The sequence below is a fragment of the Anopheles darlingi genome, chromosome 2 (assembly GCF_943734745.1).
Source record: "Anopheles darlingi chromosome 2, idAnoDarlMG_H_01, whole genome shotgun sequence".
NCBI classification, from domain to species: Eukaryota; Metazoa; Arthropoda; class Insecta; order Diptera; family Culicidae; genus Anopheles; species Anopheles darlingi.
The window spans coordinates 15,056,952-15,074,271 of record NC_064874.1 but is presented as its reverse complement, the minus strand read 5'-3'; the positions used below and the strand labels follow the sequence as shown (position 1 = coordinate 15,074,271).

The following is a 17,320-nucleotide window of genomic DNA, read 5'->3' as shown; positions in this document are numbered from 1 at the left end:
GCCGCTCCTGGCGCTGTGGTGGTGGTGGGCTAGTGGCCACTACTGGGTGTTACGGCGAGAGTGTTAGGTGCTACAAACATGCGCGCGAGCACAACAGCAGCAGCAACAGCAGCAGGAGCGGCGATGGCGATGGTTCTCTAGCAATAATCATGCCCGGAACCACCCTGAACGAACGAACGCTGAACTTGGCTTGGTCTTGGTGTTGGTCTGATCTGCTGACTAACGGGGAGGGGCAAGGTTGGAAAAGGAGGTGCCAGCGAACGTGCGAAACATTCGGTCCGGTGGCTCTACCGACCAACCGAAAGGAGCTCCGTGGAGATGCCCAAAAATCATTCGCTTTTTTTGGACCAAGTGTGTTCGTGTTTTCGCCCCCAGATGATTGTGGGCGCGCGCTTTGATGCATATAAGTGTGTTTCCACACAAGCGGAACGTGTCACAAGTGGACGTCGTGGGTGTCTAGCACTAGGGATAGGGCATGGTTCGTTCGTTCAGTGCTGGTTCCGACATGGTTCAGCATTCTATCTACTTGTGTACTAAAGAGATTACTACTACTTCGCGCATCGTGTGTGGCACGATCGAATCTCGAGCAGAATCGCGTGGCCTTCGCTAGGAACAAGTTAGAGGAGCCCGGAATCCCGGCATTCCAGGCCCAGCTCACGGGGCAAATGGTTGTTTTTTTTGGTTTTTGGTTTTTGAAACAACAAAAATCATGACATGATTTTACTGGCAAGCTGGCCCTCTTAAACCGGACAGCGGGACGTATAGCACAGGAAGAGGGGGATTAGGTTGCAGTGCGGACAGTACAATGTTTGTGTGTGTGTGTGTGGGTGTGTGGTGTGCGCGCGTGTTTGGCATGCAAGCAGTGGAATGGCATAGCATTGTTAGCATAGCAGCCTCACCTGGAACCGGGCCGTCATGCGCTGCTTGAACGTTTGGGCGGATTTCGGATCGGCCAATCGCATATCCTGATACTTCTCCTCCAGATCCGACCAGTCCTTCATCACGCGCGTCACCTTCTCCCGGTGGCTTTCCTCAAGCCGCTGCTGGGCTTCCTGAAATTCGGCGTGCAAATTCTACGAACAGTATATACAACGCTACCCCCCCACTTCCCAGCACGAAGGGCACGGTTCCCTTGACCTACCTTGAAGCTCTGGTGCTCGTTACGCGGATCGAAGTGCGTAAAGTACGGATCAGGGGCCGGAATGGCGGTGATCGGTGTCGTGGCCAGCTCGACTGAGCCGGATTTTTCCGTCGTGCTCGGTGCGCTACCGTATCCACCGGCACCACCGTACAGCAGTCCCCCGATGGGACCACCGATGGCGTCCGATGACTTCTTGCTTCCCTGGTCCTTGGTTGCCGCAGCGGCCGGTGCTGGTGGTGCTGCTGGTGGTGGTGTCGTGAAACTGTCCCAGGCCGCCGAACCACCATCGACCGTCGGTTTACCGTCGCTGCCACCGTCAAAGTCCTCCTCGGAGTCGTACTCATCGTCATCGCTCTCGATCGGCTCGTCACCCATCATCTCTTCCTCCTCCTCGTCATCGATGTCATCGTCATCGTCCTCGTCCTCCGAGTTGTTGTCCGAAATCGCATCCGAGGCGTCATCGAGCGGTGGCAGCATATCCGTATCCTGCGGCAGCACCGGCAGATCCGTTTTCTTCACCTTCATCGGCACTGCAAAAGAGAGAGAGAGGAAATAGGGATGTCAATTCCGGGGATCCGTCAGTCATTGGCATCGGTACCAGGCAACACGGCTGATGATAATGATGATGAAGATGATGGGCACGCGATTAAGAAGTAAAGTGTTGGCCATTAATCAGCACACGGTCGGCCATTAATATCGCTGGCCGGCGTTGCGAACGAGAGGGTGCACACGCACACTGACGAGGCCAAGAATCCCTCCTTTGGCCTTATCCGGTCTACCAACCCGATAAATCGAATGTTTCCTCTTCCCCCCTCTGGTGCCCTGGTAGCCAACCAACCAAGCAGCCGATCGGAAGCGATGGTCGATGTCTTTATAACCTTCCACACCTCGCTACCGCTCCGCTAATGGCCTTTCCTAGCGCCACGTTCCACGGAGGGAAACGAGCAGCAAAACATTCGCCATCCCTGGGATGGACAGCCAGGCAAAATGGAAACGGAACCGAACTGAGGCAACGAAAAAAACGAAAAAAGATGAAATGGGTCTAAAGCGGATATCTTTCGAGTGCTGACAACACCAACAACAGCACGGCGGGAAACTGTAGAACTCCCTCTCGGGAGGGGCAGGATCGAAGAGGAGAAAAAAAAGTGTCAGGCCCATTAATCGTTCTCATCACCTTCCCACACCCCCGAGTGTGAGTGTGTCTCGTACCGGAGCCGGAAGTTCGACGGAAGTCAGGCGCTAGCTCGCGGAAGCGGAAGAGCAAGCGGAGGGCCGGCAATGATCGAAACGATTCATCAGTCCTAAGCTTTCAAGCGAACCGACGATCGATGAGTGAGCGAGCGAGCGCAGCGGAACTGAGGAGAAAACGAAGCAGCAGCGACCAAATCCGGCCAGTGCCACCAGTGCGGGCGCTAGGAGGGAGGACGCGATACAAAACGTTTGTCAGCGAGCACCGAAGTCACGAGAAGAACGAAGACACGAAGAGGATATGGTGTGAAGTGTGTCGTTTACCGTATATTACTATCTTCACCGCCTGTATGTCGGAAACTACCATTTTCCGCACCAGGGAACACTACGGTTGTCGCTGTTGGTGTTGCTGGTGTTGCTGCTGTTATCTAGCTGCTTTACGACCTGAAAGTTGCTATTCCAGTGCGGTATACAGCTGCATCACAAAACGAGTCGTAGCTGCATTGCTCGTAACCAAGGCAGGCGTTACGAGGCGCAGATTCCATGGACTGCTGCCGATCGATGAGAATGGCGGCCGTGGAAATGTTTGCGAATTCGCCTTCGCTCTCTTTCTCTCTCTCTCTCTCTTGCTCGTGCAGACTGGACACGCTGCAGGAAGGACGGCATCCGGCGGTTTATGGATTTCCCGGTCGCGTTACCCCATTGCGCCATTCCACTGCCGCAGTCCGTTAGCAATCGTCCTTTTTCAACACACACACACACGCTGGTCGATGACGATGTACAATCGATGTGTGTGTGTATCGAGGGTGTGAAAAGTTTTTCGGGTAACATGATAATGACCTAACCCACGTCGTACCATACGTCGTGCGCTGTCCTATAGAAGGCGCGCTCGCCTCGTAAAAAAAAGGCGATCGTCCCAGATCGTCCTGGTCCGCCAGCGCGCTATGGTCACGGACAGCTGCCAACTGTCACAGCTGCCACGTCAAAGTTTTACAATCGGACAGCAGCAAGAACCGAATAATGGGTCGAAAAAGAAAGAGAAAGAGAGAGAAAAGTAGTAGTAGTATCAATAGCTGTCATTAGTGGATATTGGTTTTTATTATCATTACCCTGACTTCGACACTTCTGTCGGCGTTCGATGACGATGTGTGGTTTCGGGGTCGTTAGTGGGGTAGGGAGAGCACATTAGGAGAAACGAATGCGCGTGATTTTGGGGTTTTCTGTCGTTGATAAGAAATTAGTACCACCCCCATTTGCGACTTATCGTCCGATTGCATACGTGGTATGGTTGTATGTTGTAGTCGTGGGACGACATGGGAGCTGTAAATGCCGCTTGAGGGTTTTTCTCTTTTGTACAGTATTCAAACCAATCAAAGCACTCCATCGCTACCACCGCACTACACGGGACTAGAGAGTTTAGTAACTTTATTTGTGAGCAGCACAACCTCTGCATGGACTGCTTTGTGAGAGTTGCGGTGATCCACATTGGTGGTGCTAGCTGGCTTGTTCGAAACGAAACAATCACAGTTCACACTGACCGATATACGAGGTGTGGTCGAGGTCTTGCTCCTGCTCTGCATGGCTTTCGGTGGCGGTGGCCAGGATGGATTCGGTTGGTGGCGTAAGTTTTAGAAGTGGAAATGCTTTGAACTCTGCTCTTTTAACCACACATGAGGCAGCACACACACACACACACACACAGGCGAAGACAGGAAGTCTGCTGATTGACGGTTAACGAACCATTCTCCCGGATGCTGCTGCTGCTGCTGCTGCTGCAGGATGTTGCATTTTGCTGCCTGCTGTACTGGTGGTGTGGGTGGTGTGTGCACACAGACACGGGCACACGTACGGTGTATTGAAGCAGCTCGATAGCGGTTCTGTTTGAGGAAACTTTTCGAAGGAAAAACCTAGGGCATGGTTACGTAAAAAGTAAGTTTTTCGCTCGACTTTGGTGCCGGCTCAAAAGCGTAGCAGTAAGGCCGTAGCAGGCCGGGGTTCCAGTCGAGGCCCTGCGTGTGTTTGTGTGTGTGTGTGTGATGTGGTGAACCGAAACCTTGTTCCGATCTCGAGAGCGCTAGAACGGGAGAGAAGTTGAACAAATAGAGGCAGTCGGCGCCTCCTTCGACCGGCAGTAAAATCCGTTTGCAAACTTCAAGCAGCGATTCCATTACCGGGACCTTCCCGTATTTGAAAGTGTATTTGCCTTCGGCTTCGGGAAAAACTTTCGCCACTCTCCGCTGCACGAACTTCTCGTTCCTTTGCGTTCGTTGCACGACAACGACGACGACGACGCGTACATGGCCTAGTGCCAGGCCATTGAGCGAGCCGGAAACGCAAAAGAAGATGCCCCGGAACTTCGTCCCTTTCGTGAGTACAGCTTTCCCCCACTCCAAACAACGAGAGTAAATGCAAAATCCATGTGTTATGCAAATGAGATACGATGTGCTGGATTGATAGGAACGGAATAGCCTGCACGCAACACAACCAAATTACCAGTCGCTTCATTCCGGCTGATCGATTGACGATTTTGTTTGCTGCTTGGAATGTGATGACGCGAAACTATTCCCGAGACCCGAGTAAGAACGTCGAAACGATTGAAAGCAATTTTAATTTTGGACCTCAATCGTTCTGCTATCAAATCGTGGGAGTTGCAGATGTGAGGTAAGCATTATTTGGAAATTATTAAACTTTATCCCAACGGTGAGTTCTTAGAAGAGAACTTCATTAACGAGCAACGTAGAGGTATAGAAGGTACATTGTACATTGTACCGTGCGATGTGAATTTCTTTGAATTTCCTTCCTTCGTTTATTCAGCTGGCAGAGTGGCCAATCTTGAGAGCGAGTGCGCCAATCGGGGGGTAATCGTTCGATTCTCCGTCGGTCAACATTTAAAATTGGATCCAGCGTATTTAAGCGCAGGGATGGGATGGTTTTTGTTTGGCAAAAGGTAGATTGATAGAACGGAGGGCACAGGTCATAATTGGATCCCTCTTCTGCCCATCGATCGATGGATCGTGCAAGAGGCCAGATAGCAAAAAAGAAAAAAAAACATCGTTTCGGGACACCGTTACGAGTGTTGGTGATGTATGTACGGCAACAGGAATAGAATCTCGAGAGATTCTTCTACCTGAATACCATATCCACGGGTATTCGCCCGTCTTGGTATTATCCTTCGGATTCAAGAGCATACTTTAAGAGCGTAGCAGTCAAGATGAAATATATGGCATTAAATTGGAGATCCGTGCTCCCGGTGCTCTTGGCACCACGGTGGTACCTCCCGGATCCCTTGCGCAGGGGGTTGGGCTATCCAATGTAAAACCACAATCTACGCCATTTGCTGAAGTTATCCGTTCCCTTTTCCCAAATACTTCCGCCGCGGAAACGGCACCAGCTCCCGTTTTGGCAGAAGGGAACCGCCTTCCGACATAAAATATTGAGCTCCGTCCTTGGTCCTGCGGAGCAGCACACCATCGTCATCATCTCATTTCCGGGGGGACGGTAAGGGCGGACTGACACTGCGCATCGACTATCGTTAGGGGCCCCCCGATTATCGACGAGCAGTACTCCCCCTTCTAATGTATTTTCAAGCTGGGCCCATGACCTGGCCCTCTCGGGAAGCGACCGGAACCGGAAGCGACCATGAAAATGGCTGGCATCGTGCGTCGTGTGACTTAGCCCGGATCCCGTGTCCCGTGCGTTATGAATCCTTAAGCTATCATGCTTCAATTCACGCCAAGCGCGCCATCCGAGACATTCGCCATGCCAAGTAGCCAAGCCCCGGAGCTACGAAGCGTTGATACACCGGGAGTACCGAGAGGACTAACCCCAGAAGAAGTAGCAAAGAGATTTAACCATCCACCGGTACTCGAACCTTTCGCGCTACTGTTGGCAGCCCTGAAGTCAGTTCCGCAGTTCGAAAGCTAAACTCTGATTCTACGAGAAATAAAACAAAAACAACATCCCGGGAGCGACGAGAACACGGAATGGATGAAGGATTGCCACATACAGCTTGCCGTAACTCGGCACCGAAATGCTTCGGCGACGGCCATACCCGTACCGATTTCGGAAGCCCCCCTTCCCTCCCCCATCGTTCCGCTCGGTATGTGATTTATGAAGAAAACTTAGATAACTTTTCTTTGCATTTCTTTTCCCTCTGATGGTGCTGCTGCTGCTTCTGCTGCTCGTTTCCCTCAACAGCGAACATACGGTGCATAAAAGTTTTAAATGTTACTAGCAACGCTGCTTGACTGTTTTTTGTCCGTTTCTGGGCTCTCTCCCATCCTTTCGACCTGGCCAGACAAACCAGTCGTCGTCGTCTGCGTCGCCATCAACTTACTTAAGTTGGTTGCTGTAAACGCTAAAAATATCGCTGGATTCAAAGTTCCGTCCGTTAAGCGTGGCCTGGCCATGGTGGTGGTCGTGGTGGTGGCCGGTGGTAGTCGATATTAACGAGAAAATTGCTTGCATAAAAGTTTCGCTCCGGGTAAACAAACCAACTATGACGAGTGACGGCGAGAGCTTAGCATCAACTTAAGGATTTATTCCTTTTTCCCCCCCCAACCCAAAACGACGGTGAAGGTAAGCAGTGTTACCGGAGAGAATTCAAATATGGCATATTCCCTGTTACCTTTGTCACAAGTTTTTTTTGCACACACAAAAAATCACGCTTTCACACAGACACAGACACGCGCGTACCGTATTCGTTTGTGCAACTCTCTTGGTCACAGTTGTTAGTTAAATTCGTGTAAAGGTTCCAACAATTCCTCTGCTTACAGAACGCTGGCACTCAACAACGGCAATTGGAAAAGACAATTAGATGAACTCCATGCCTCCAGTTTGTTTAACATCTTGATTGAGGTGCCCGGTTGCTGATATTTTGAAAGGGTGCTTGTCCCTTGATAAACCCCATAAAACCACAAGCATCCGTCGGCAGAGCACGCGGTCAGTGGTGGGATCGGCAGTGAACAGCAACGAATCAACAACTTAATTTGTATTTCAAATGTATTACCCCAGAATCCCCAACCCTTCTCGCGCCAGAGAGAGCGATCCTCTCATTAGTCTTGCCAGAATACTCCACGCAGCGTTCGTTCTGTGGTTTTTTGTGCAAAGTCCTTCGCCGTTACCCGAAACCCAGGTCAGGTTGAGCCAGGAGCGACAGAGAGGGAGAGAGCGCTGAGCGTGCCTTCCCTTTTTGTGAGGACCTTTTGCTGATGGTGCTCGTGGTGGGTAAACGCGGAGTAAATGTAGCTGAAAGCAGGGGTGGGCAACGGAATGCCTGCTTTTGAGTGGAAATTAATGAAGAGTGCAAAATCGATAGCCAGTCGCCCTTCCACCCAACCCACCAATCGACATCACTAACGACCACGAAGGTGCGGATACTTGGCAGCACCAGCAGCTTCCACAAAACTTTTGCTAAACTCCAGAACGTTTTCGAACACACCCACTTACACTACCCCTTCTCCACAAGCGAGGCGATGATCTGGGTTTGGGTGCTCTACCAGGTAAACCAACCATCCTATTGAACAGTCCCGGTTCGATGGGGTACACGCCATACACCGCATAAAAATCGATCCGACCAGCTGCGCTCTTTGGTTTTCTGTAACTTGTCGGACGAGAATCGAGGTTTTCGAACGCGAACACTTAACGCGAGTTGTGTAATTCATATTCATACTCACTGGATGCCCCGATGATGCTGTACATCATGCATTGAATAATACAAATCATGTTCAATGCATATCTTGCTGCGTCACTCGTCGGTAGATGCAGTTAGTCGAAAGGCGCAACTCTGTTGGTAGAATAAATTGGCAAAACCCTGTCTCTCTCTCTCTTTCTCTATATGCATCATACATGGTCGGGTCCTTGGTAGTACCGAGAACTGTCAGCTCGCACATCCGCATCAATGGCGAGGTCGTGAAGCGTTTGTCCCAGAAAAATCGTGAGATGAATAGGTCGTGTCGGCCTCGGCTGTGGCTGTGACCTGAAAATGGGTTCTGAATAAAGACGAGCAGAAGAAGTAGAAGAAAAATCTCCATCCCAACTCCCCCCACCATCCCCAGCTAGGGGTAGAAATAACTATTAAAACCCATCGTTACCCCGCCGGCTACACACCAACGAGGGGTGTCATCAACGTCAGTACCATCGGACTAGTTATTGAAAGGGACCCTTGGCTCCCATTCAGACCGTGTGGGGTCCTTTATGTACTCGGGGGCCCTCTTTTTTTGTCTGCCTGCCTGCCTGTCCAAGACCGTGAGGATTGCGAGGGTTTTCATGTGCCCGGGCATATGGTCGGGATGGTGCGCACAAGGACATTCCCTCGCCTACATACAGAATGAGCCGCATGGCCGCATGGATGGATGGATGGTTGGTTGGTTAGCTCGCTTACACCGCCGCTCGCTGCACCATCATTGGGTTGGTGATCTTCGAACGATTGTTCCGAGGACTAGAGGACGACCCCGGGAGTGAACTGGTCTGGAATCGATTTTCCAGCGCCTTTCAACCCCTAGGCGGTGGATTGCCTATACTACTACTACTACTACTGCTACTACTACTACTACAACCTTCTGCTTCCCGCAGCCAAAGCCAAATGGAAAGCGATTTCGACACTGGATTGGCCCGAAGGTCAATTTGTGTCTTATTCCCCCGAGGCAGCTCGAGGATTATCGTGTGCGATGGTTCTCTGTGTGCGCTTCTCGGTAGTAATTTCAATTCGACATTCGTGCAAACTTGCGAGTTCCTCCGACATTCCACCGACATCTGCTTCTCAAATCCTTTCGAATGGCAGTCGAGGAAACCCATTTCAAGATGGACGATTGTTGTCACCATTTATCAGGGAAATCGCAAACTCCAATCCAAATGCCCCAGACCAAGTGAAGTGTACGACACAACTATTGCTGGCTTATGACAAAACAAGGATCGTTCCGTAACTTTCATGTTGAACTCAATAACACCGATCGGCACGTTTCAGGAGCGGTGGGTTCAAGGAATCGATAACGGGAATGGATCCCGGTTTGATGGTTCCATGCTACACTGCTTCTCTGGGTCGCTTTGTTATGGCTTGTTGTGACTTGTTCCTGGAGCTGGCAACCTCCATTCCCTAGGAATTGCGCATATTGCTTTTTCGTAATCAGAATCAGAAAGTTCGTGCGACATTCCGGTTTATTTAAGGAATCGTTTTGAATACATAATGCCTATATAGTGCTGCTATCCATAAAAATAAACGCATTATTTGCATTTTACGATTCCAAAAGGTGCTCTGCAGTTGATCAAACTGTTATGTTGCTAGGACTCAAAATCCAAAGGCGAGAGGTGAATAAAACAACCTTTTAACTATCGTTCATGCCACCGAACAGTAACATTCCGCCATTAGGCAGCAAATTCTGCATACCACACATCACGTGCCCCAAAGTCAGTCAGTGCAGTTTATACTCGTGTGGTGGTTGGTTTCATTGGTATGCCGCACGAATGCATGCGCCGGGAGCGTCGTCAGCCATAACCTACATTAAATCATCGGACCACGTTAACGCTTAATGACACCGGGGACTCCGGGGTGCATTTTTTGCTGCTCCGGTTGCGCGATGGCTACTATCGCGGTGCACTAAGTGCGTAATAATGCAGCTGCCGGTTGGTTGGTTGGTTGGTTGGTTCTCGGTTCATCGGTCAGATCAATGGCTTGCTGGTGCCACACGTGCCACACGTACGCATAAGGTCAATCATGTGGCGCTCGGTGGTGGTGGCGCTGACCTCGCCCTCGGAAAGCTGCCACGAAAAGGGGGTAATTAAAAACGATTTAAAAGCAACAAAATCATTCAACCTCCCCGGTGGTGCTCGTGTCCCCCGTCCCATTGGCATTTCTCTCTCTCTCGAGGGCCCCCAAAAGGCAACCAGCGGACAATAATTGCGATTGAAAAGCGGCGTAATTTCGTACTAAATGTAGCCGTGTGGAAATCGCCCCCGACTGCCCTGGCAAAGAGTTTTCCAGCGGGGTTTTTTTCCTTTCGAAAAAACCTATTTTCGCTTTATTTCCTGTTTTCTCTTTTAATTTTGATTTATTTTGCGATTTTTTTCGCCCCAAACTTTTTATTTACTCATTTCACCACCCGCCCCTCATAGTTCGCCTGTGTGCGTGCTCTCCCTTCTGGCTGCCACCATATAATCTGCCGGCAAAAACAAAAACCTCAACAGAATTTCCCTTTTGCGCGCATGTAAGGCCTCGACTGATTTTTGCTGGCCAGTACTATTTGCTGGTTGCAGCTGCTGCCGGAAAGGGACGAGAAAGAAGGGCAGAAAGAAGGGTTGGTTGGTTCGTGGTGGTGACCAAAAACTATATGAGCTAACGAAGGGAAATGGGAAATGCAGCAAATGCCAAATGCCAAACAGGTTCACTTCGCTCGTTGTCCGGTCCGGGGAGCGAAAAGGAACCACTTTTCTCCCGAGAAAGTCTTCCTCCTGCGTCGAACACAGCGACACAATGCCGTATATCGTTTAACGGTGGCCAGTGTTGCGCCAGAATGCCATGCCGTTTACCACCCAGACCGCCACGTGCAGCGGACTGGCTCCGGAAGGGGCGTGTGCGGTATGCAGTGCAGTGCGAACAAAAGGGGAAAAGAAAGGAGGGGGGGGGGGGGTTGAGGAATGAATAAATCAACTTCAGCGCATAGTGGCCACGGAACCAACATGGCAAACGGAAAAACAATTAATGGGAAACAAATGAAACAATTGTCCATGTGCGGTGCGGTGTGGTGCGGTGCGGTAGAAGATGGAGGGAGCTTACATGGCAAACAGCCATAACCTGTGGCCCAGCCCGGCCCCATCGGCTGTTGAAGGCCGACGACGCTGGCCAACCGTTAGTTGCACCACTTCAGAGGGTTCCGAGGGTTTTCTTTTATAATTCCAATCCAACAAGGGGTAACTTTATCATCCCCCAGCAAAAGGGGTTGATGCGTATTTGTACCCTTTGCTGGTCCTTGGGTCCCTTTCTATGGTCCAGGTGGAAGGGGAGGTCCTCCACTTTGCTAGGACATTTTGGGACCAAAATGGTTGGCATGTTTCGAGAGCTTTGCCCACACGGTTCCCCTTGGAGACGCGTAAACAAAATGGCCAAGCATTCACTGACGGTCACTGACCAACGCAACGACTACTAAACGCACACACACACACATGCGTTCGTGGAAAAACGGGGCTCCAAGTTTTTCATAGTAGCACAGCAGAAGGATAGCAGAAGGATAGATGTTGCAGGTGCTGCCCCTCGGACCGTACACCGTAATGCGTCCCCTGAGACCCCGTGGCGCATTCCCGTCTGCGCTGACCGGCTCGAGACCTCGAGGCTGGTACAGATGGAAGCCAAATAAATGAACAAATGGTTCCAGCTGGCCATCGCCGATTGTGATGCGTACAGAGAAGTGGTTGGTAGAGACGGAACGATGGTCAGCAAAACACTGGAAACTGTCCCAAGGGAAAGTAGAAAAAGGAAAGTGGAGGGAAAGAGAGAGAAAGAGAGAGATGAAATGAGTTGGAAAAAATAGGAAAATTCAACATATCTTTTATTCACAAACACACACACGCATACAGAGAGAGAGAGAAAAGGCCACAGGCCACTGGTCTTAAAGCTGGATGGAGTGGCGTGGTGGTTATTGGTCGCACCACCGGGCTCCATGTTGTCTGTGTGTCATTCCGTGCCGTCGCCATGCCGCACCATAAATGCCGTCTGAACCCCTCGGCCAATGCGCGTGTGTGTTTGCTGATGACACATTCAATGTGCAATTATGTTCCATTTTGCATTCGAATTAATCATTCCACGTCAACTGATGGCGACAGTTCGCCCGTGGGCCGTTCCTGGACCCGGACTGGAAGGTCTGGAGTGGGGGTCAAATGTGCAACGAAATGTTGCTGATACCCCAACAACGCCCGGTTCGGTTCCCGGTAGTGGACATCCCGGACGACAGTCCGGACAGTCGTCAGTCGGTCCCGAGCGGACGAGGCGATCTTTCGCTTCGCTGCAACTGACCTCATTCTGGCTCGTTCCACAAGAGTGGTTGATGCTGCACCGGTTGTTGACGGTGGTCAGACCCACACATGGACATGTGCACCGGCTAGGTTCGTCGAGTGATTGATGCTATTTATGCCTTCCGCTACATCTGCCGAGTTGCGACACGACGATGATAGCAGCCCGTTGTTGCACTTCGCCATTGGTGCACCATTTTGTGTTGCACGCAGACTAGGCGTCCGCCGCGCCTATCGGTTGATGCCTGTCATGGCATTGCACAAAAAAAAAAGATGAAAACCCGTCGTTGGGGCGGGATGAAATATATATCATTAATTTACGCCTGACGATAAGTGTCCGTAAGAGCATCATCTGGCCAGCCAACTCAAACCCAAACCAAGCCTCTGCAGCCGTGGCTGGTTATTTTTAACAATTTTTTTTTCGAATAATTTGAATACTTTAATCCGAAAAGAAAATGTGAGAATCAAGGTTTTGCTTGAAATACGTGCTGCTCATAATTATTTGACAAATATTTTGTTCAAAATTTATTAAAAACTCGACAGAACAACCTGAGAAGTGATACACTATCAAAATTGAAAAATAATCGGCCCAACAGTTCCTTTAGACTTCTTTCAACTTGGATTTGAAAATGTTTGTCTCTAGAAAACCACTTTTAAACATATGGGTCATGGAACTCTTGCGTCTATTCAACCCACTCTCACTCCCCCTCTTTGTTGATTTAGCCGAATCAAAAGTGTCTTGAATGTTTAAAAACTAGGAGATAAAAGGGGAAAAAAAAGTTTCAATACATTATGCTACGAACACGAGCGATGACGAGATGCGTGATTTCGTTGCCTGGCAACACACAGTGCACACGGTGAACAATTATTCGCTCCGCTAAGGTTCCGCTAAGCGCCCCCTTAGATAGTCCCCATGGTAACACCAATATCTGTTTGTTCTGGAGATATTGCCTTACGCGGAACGTCAGCGTGCTACACCATCTCCATCTCCCACTCGCCCATCACTCCGGGCCTTTTATCTCGGAGAAATTTGTCGTTCCAACCACCACCAACCATCCTTCTATCCATTTTCTCGCGCACGAGAAAGCTGCTCCTCGCCTCCGTGCACGACGCCACACTTTGTCGGAAGCAATTTGTGAAAATGATTTCATCAAAATGACGCTTTTATTTCACCATTACCATAGACAACGGAGCTACTTTACTTGCGCACCAACCGGGCGACGACCGACAACATCCATCGGCGAAGTTAATTCAATAGTTAAAAAGTAACGCTTCTAACGCTGTGCTCGTTTCAGGCGAGAGTTGGTTTGGCTCCGGCACGGCACGGCATGGCATGGTTTGGCTTTCATCTTGCCGGAACCGGAGTGATACACCACCACCACCACCAGCACCACCACCACCAGCACCACCACCAGGACAGTCAACGCAGCCTGAGGCAGCTTCGGCGAAATTTGCTTTAACAGTCGGCAGTTGGTGGTCCGTGGAAGACGTGGCGTTTGGTGCGCCTTTTACGCGAAGGCGTTGCTCTAATTAAGCAGCCCCGGCAGGCAGGCAACGGTAGCCCAGCCCCCTCTTCTCAAACGTTTATCAGTCAACAGCGCTAAGCAGAAGAGGAAGAGGAAGAAAAATAGAAGAAAAGGAAGAAGATGGCAAGCCAAAGTTACTGCGATGATGCTACCGCACACGCCAAAACAGCGGAAAGCTTGATCATTAACAATATTAACTTTGCTTGCTGCCCGCTTCCGTTGAATAAATGTACAACGTTTGGAGCTTTTCCGAGGGAGAGAGAAAGAAGATTTGATGAAGAACGGTTAGTCCAATATCCAGTACTGACTCTAGATCAGCCTCGCTAGCCAAAAAACCGAGCGGCGGGAGGTTGACTTTCTCGTCACCCACTTGGCTTTCTATTGTTTAGCTTTAAGCTTTAGCAATAGAAGTCATTAGCTTCGAATTGCGTTCGTTCGCTCGTCGTCGTCGTCGTCGTTGTCGCCGTCGTCGTCGGTTGACTGAATTGACAATGTTCCAGCAAAACTCCACCGCACAATTACTGGTACTGGCGTTAACCAATTATCTCGAACAATTCCTAAAACCTGCAGACCATTTGGTTGGTTGGTCGGGCGCCCAACGATGTGACAGGGACCGAGGGCACTTTGCTCATCGAATACACCCGACCATCGCACACAAAACCCCTTGCCGTGTGCTTTAGTCATTATCTAGATTACAGAGAACGAGCGTTCAAGGGGTGACAAGGCTGACGTCGTACGTCTTAAATAGCATTGATGCTTTAACAGTTGGCTCATGTTCGCTGGCCGTCTATTGACGTACGTGGAACTGTCACATCGTTTCGTCATGCCCTTTTTCTTTCCCATTTGGGGGGTTTTCTTTTCTTTTTAACTGCGATTGCGATCACAGCTGACAACAAGAGGAGGTCGACAGTTGTTTAACACGCAACACTCCAAGCTAATTCTGGTCCTGACGTTCTTTAGCTCCTGTTGTCTGGGAACTAGAAAACGAGAATTCCGAAACCTATCGTAATTCAAATGCAGCTCTCAGCGATCGATTCGAGCGGTGCAGATGAAGCTTGATACCAATTAGGGAATTCTGGTGTTTTGCCAAACTTGTCACCACCAGTTACAGTGTGTATTGACTTTTAGTGTTGACAATAATCACTTTTTCGCCGAAAAGATAGATGAAAAATTGAAATGATGTAGTTAAATAAGGAACTTTCAACCGAAATTTAATGTTGAACTTTAATGGATATACAGAGCTCGGAATGCACGAGATAACGATGTTCTGATAAGGGGCTCGTTCGTAGTCAAATATGTGTGTGTGTGTGTGTGTGGCCAGTTTCAAAAAGATCCAGTTTTATTTGTTTGGTCTGTCGGCCGTCGGTAGCCATCGACAGCGAATGGCGAATGTAAACCTCGTAACGTTCGTCCGCCACTCCGGCGGCGGTGTAGTTCATGCTCAGCTTTGCTCGCCGCTCTCTGCAAGCTCCAATATTGTTAGCCCTCATGCAAACAAAGTTTCTCCCTCTTCAAACCTTCCGCAATCTACGTCGATGGCATGGCGAGCAGCGCCACTGTAAAGGACTCTCGTGGTGGTGCTTCTCGTGCAATTTCTATTAGAACCGATGATGCCGGGACGTTCCTCGTGTTTGAGGGAAATTAGAAAAGGGTAGTTGAAACGTTGGAGAATGCTTACCTCAATTCCTCGGCGCTGTTCAAACAAGACAACATGATACAAGGTTGGTGGGTCCCGCCCCATTCGGCACCGCAGTTGTAACAAGCACTCTGGCGCTCCAGAAACTCGTCTTTCTCACATACTGCTGCTGCTGCTGGTGGTGGGTAGCGACACCGAAAGCCACGCCAAAGCTCTTCACAAACCTTCCGGGGAATGAGGGTTTCCATGGTTCACGGAGAGCTGTGCTGCTATGCTGCAGAAAGGAAGAGCTACGCAACCCCATGCGGACTCACAGACACTCCAGATTCCACCACCACAAACACAAGCGGTCATGGGGACCGTCGAGCAGAAGTTCGACGCAAGGTTAAGGCACTTTCCCTTCCCAATGACGCTCGAGGATGGATGCCAAATGGATGAGTGCTCACCGGGTTTTCCCGGATCTTTTTGTTTTGTCGACAAAATGGAAAATCCCTTACCACAACCCCGGGCGAACCCTTTTTCGAAACGCAGGCCCCATGTCCTTGTCGAGCAGCAGCTCTCGGCACAAATCAGCAGCCCGTTGTGCGATTATCAGTGCCGGAGGAATCCCGGGATATGCGACCTGGTGACGGTACGCAAGGAGCAGTGTGATGGCTTTTTGAAGTGCATGCTTTTCATGCTCAAAGGATTAAAAGTGGCTCGACTGTGGCTGTGGGGTTGACTGTTGAGAAGTTGACGTTCGGAGTAGCGCGACAAAGCTCGAAAGTTCAAGGACGCACGACGTAACGCACGCCCGGGATGTACATCGCCACTTCACTACATTGTCGACAATGAGCCGACCGAACATGGCGGCCTAATTCCCAAGAGTTCAAAACGATGTTCCCTATTAGCTTGCATTAACGACACATTTTAAATCATTCAATCATGCTTTAGCCTTCCGGTAGCTTTTGGCTTTATTGTTTAAAGGACAAAGAAAGGTCAAGTTGGCGAGAAATAGCTAGGAGAAGACGGGCGAAGTGAACCCATTTCACCGGACCAAACCGGACCGGGTGGACCGGTGTCGGGGCTGAGCTGGCCTGTCAAGACTGATTAGGGATAACGGAAGCTTATTCGACGTGTGTCATTCATCTGTCTAGCAGCAGAAGCAAAGCACGGCTCAAGCCTTGCACGTTGACTGACTTATTGTGATCGACAATTTGAACACCGTTTTTTCTGTCCGATTTTCTTTACAAGAGAGCGTCGCTAAACGCATTTGCGAATGAAGTATAAATGTGTTTGTTGAAACATTTATTAAGCCATGCTGGGCAATCCTTGCGTTTAGCCGGTGCTTCCATCAAACGGCCAATTAGCGAATAAACAATCGTAAATGGAGGCGCCTGGTCGCTGGATGGAGGCGACTGGTGCTCGGTATTTTAAACTGTTTATTCGGCTATTAAATCCGAACGGCTTTTTTTTTGCAGTTAGCCATGCCGTACGCATTCCACATAGCTGTCTTCATTTATGCTACGAGATCAGACTACAGCTATCTTACTCTTTAAATTCAAGGACGCACGTTGTGGTGACGGAAAGATTGTTTACTTAATGCCATTTCGATTTGAACAAATATTATTTGAGCGAGTAGCGTGTTTTGAGAAGATGTTGTGCAATTCCCCCGTTATGATAATAGATTAATTTCTTTGCTTACATTTATTTTCAAAAACGATTGAACCAACACCATAAATTCCAGATTGAACTAAGCTCAGTTGTTCACGTTCAGATGTTCATTTCATTCGGATTCAATCTGTTATATGAGAGCCGAAGAGACTTGCCTGCTGCCCATACAACAGCCGT

The 17,320-nt window shown here is 49.7% G+C and overlaps 1 protein-coding gene across 8 annotated transcripts in view; it reads right to left on the bottom strand.

The window, feature by feature from the left end:
- The window catches only part of LOC125950985 (amyloid-beta-like protein), a 71,970-nt gene that overhangs the window by 7,665 nt on the left and 46,985 nt on the right, over positions 1-17,320 (bottom strand). For 6 of the 8 annotated variants that reach the window (XM_049679433.1, XM_049679435.1, XM_049679438.1 and 3 more), the window contains exons 6-7: positions 1,142-1,671; positions 900-1,073 (exon numbers count right to left, since the gene is read on the bottom strand). In XM_049679433.1, the coding sequence (XP_049535390.1) occupies positions 900-1,073; positions 1,142-1,671 (704 nt within the window). The remainder of the gene's footprint in view (positions 1-899; positions 1,074-1,141; positions 1,672-17,320) is intronic. The other 2 variants (XM_049679440.1, XM_049679439.1) reach the window with 1 other exon arrangement.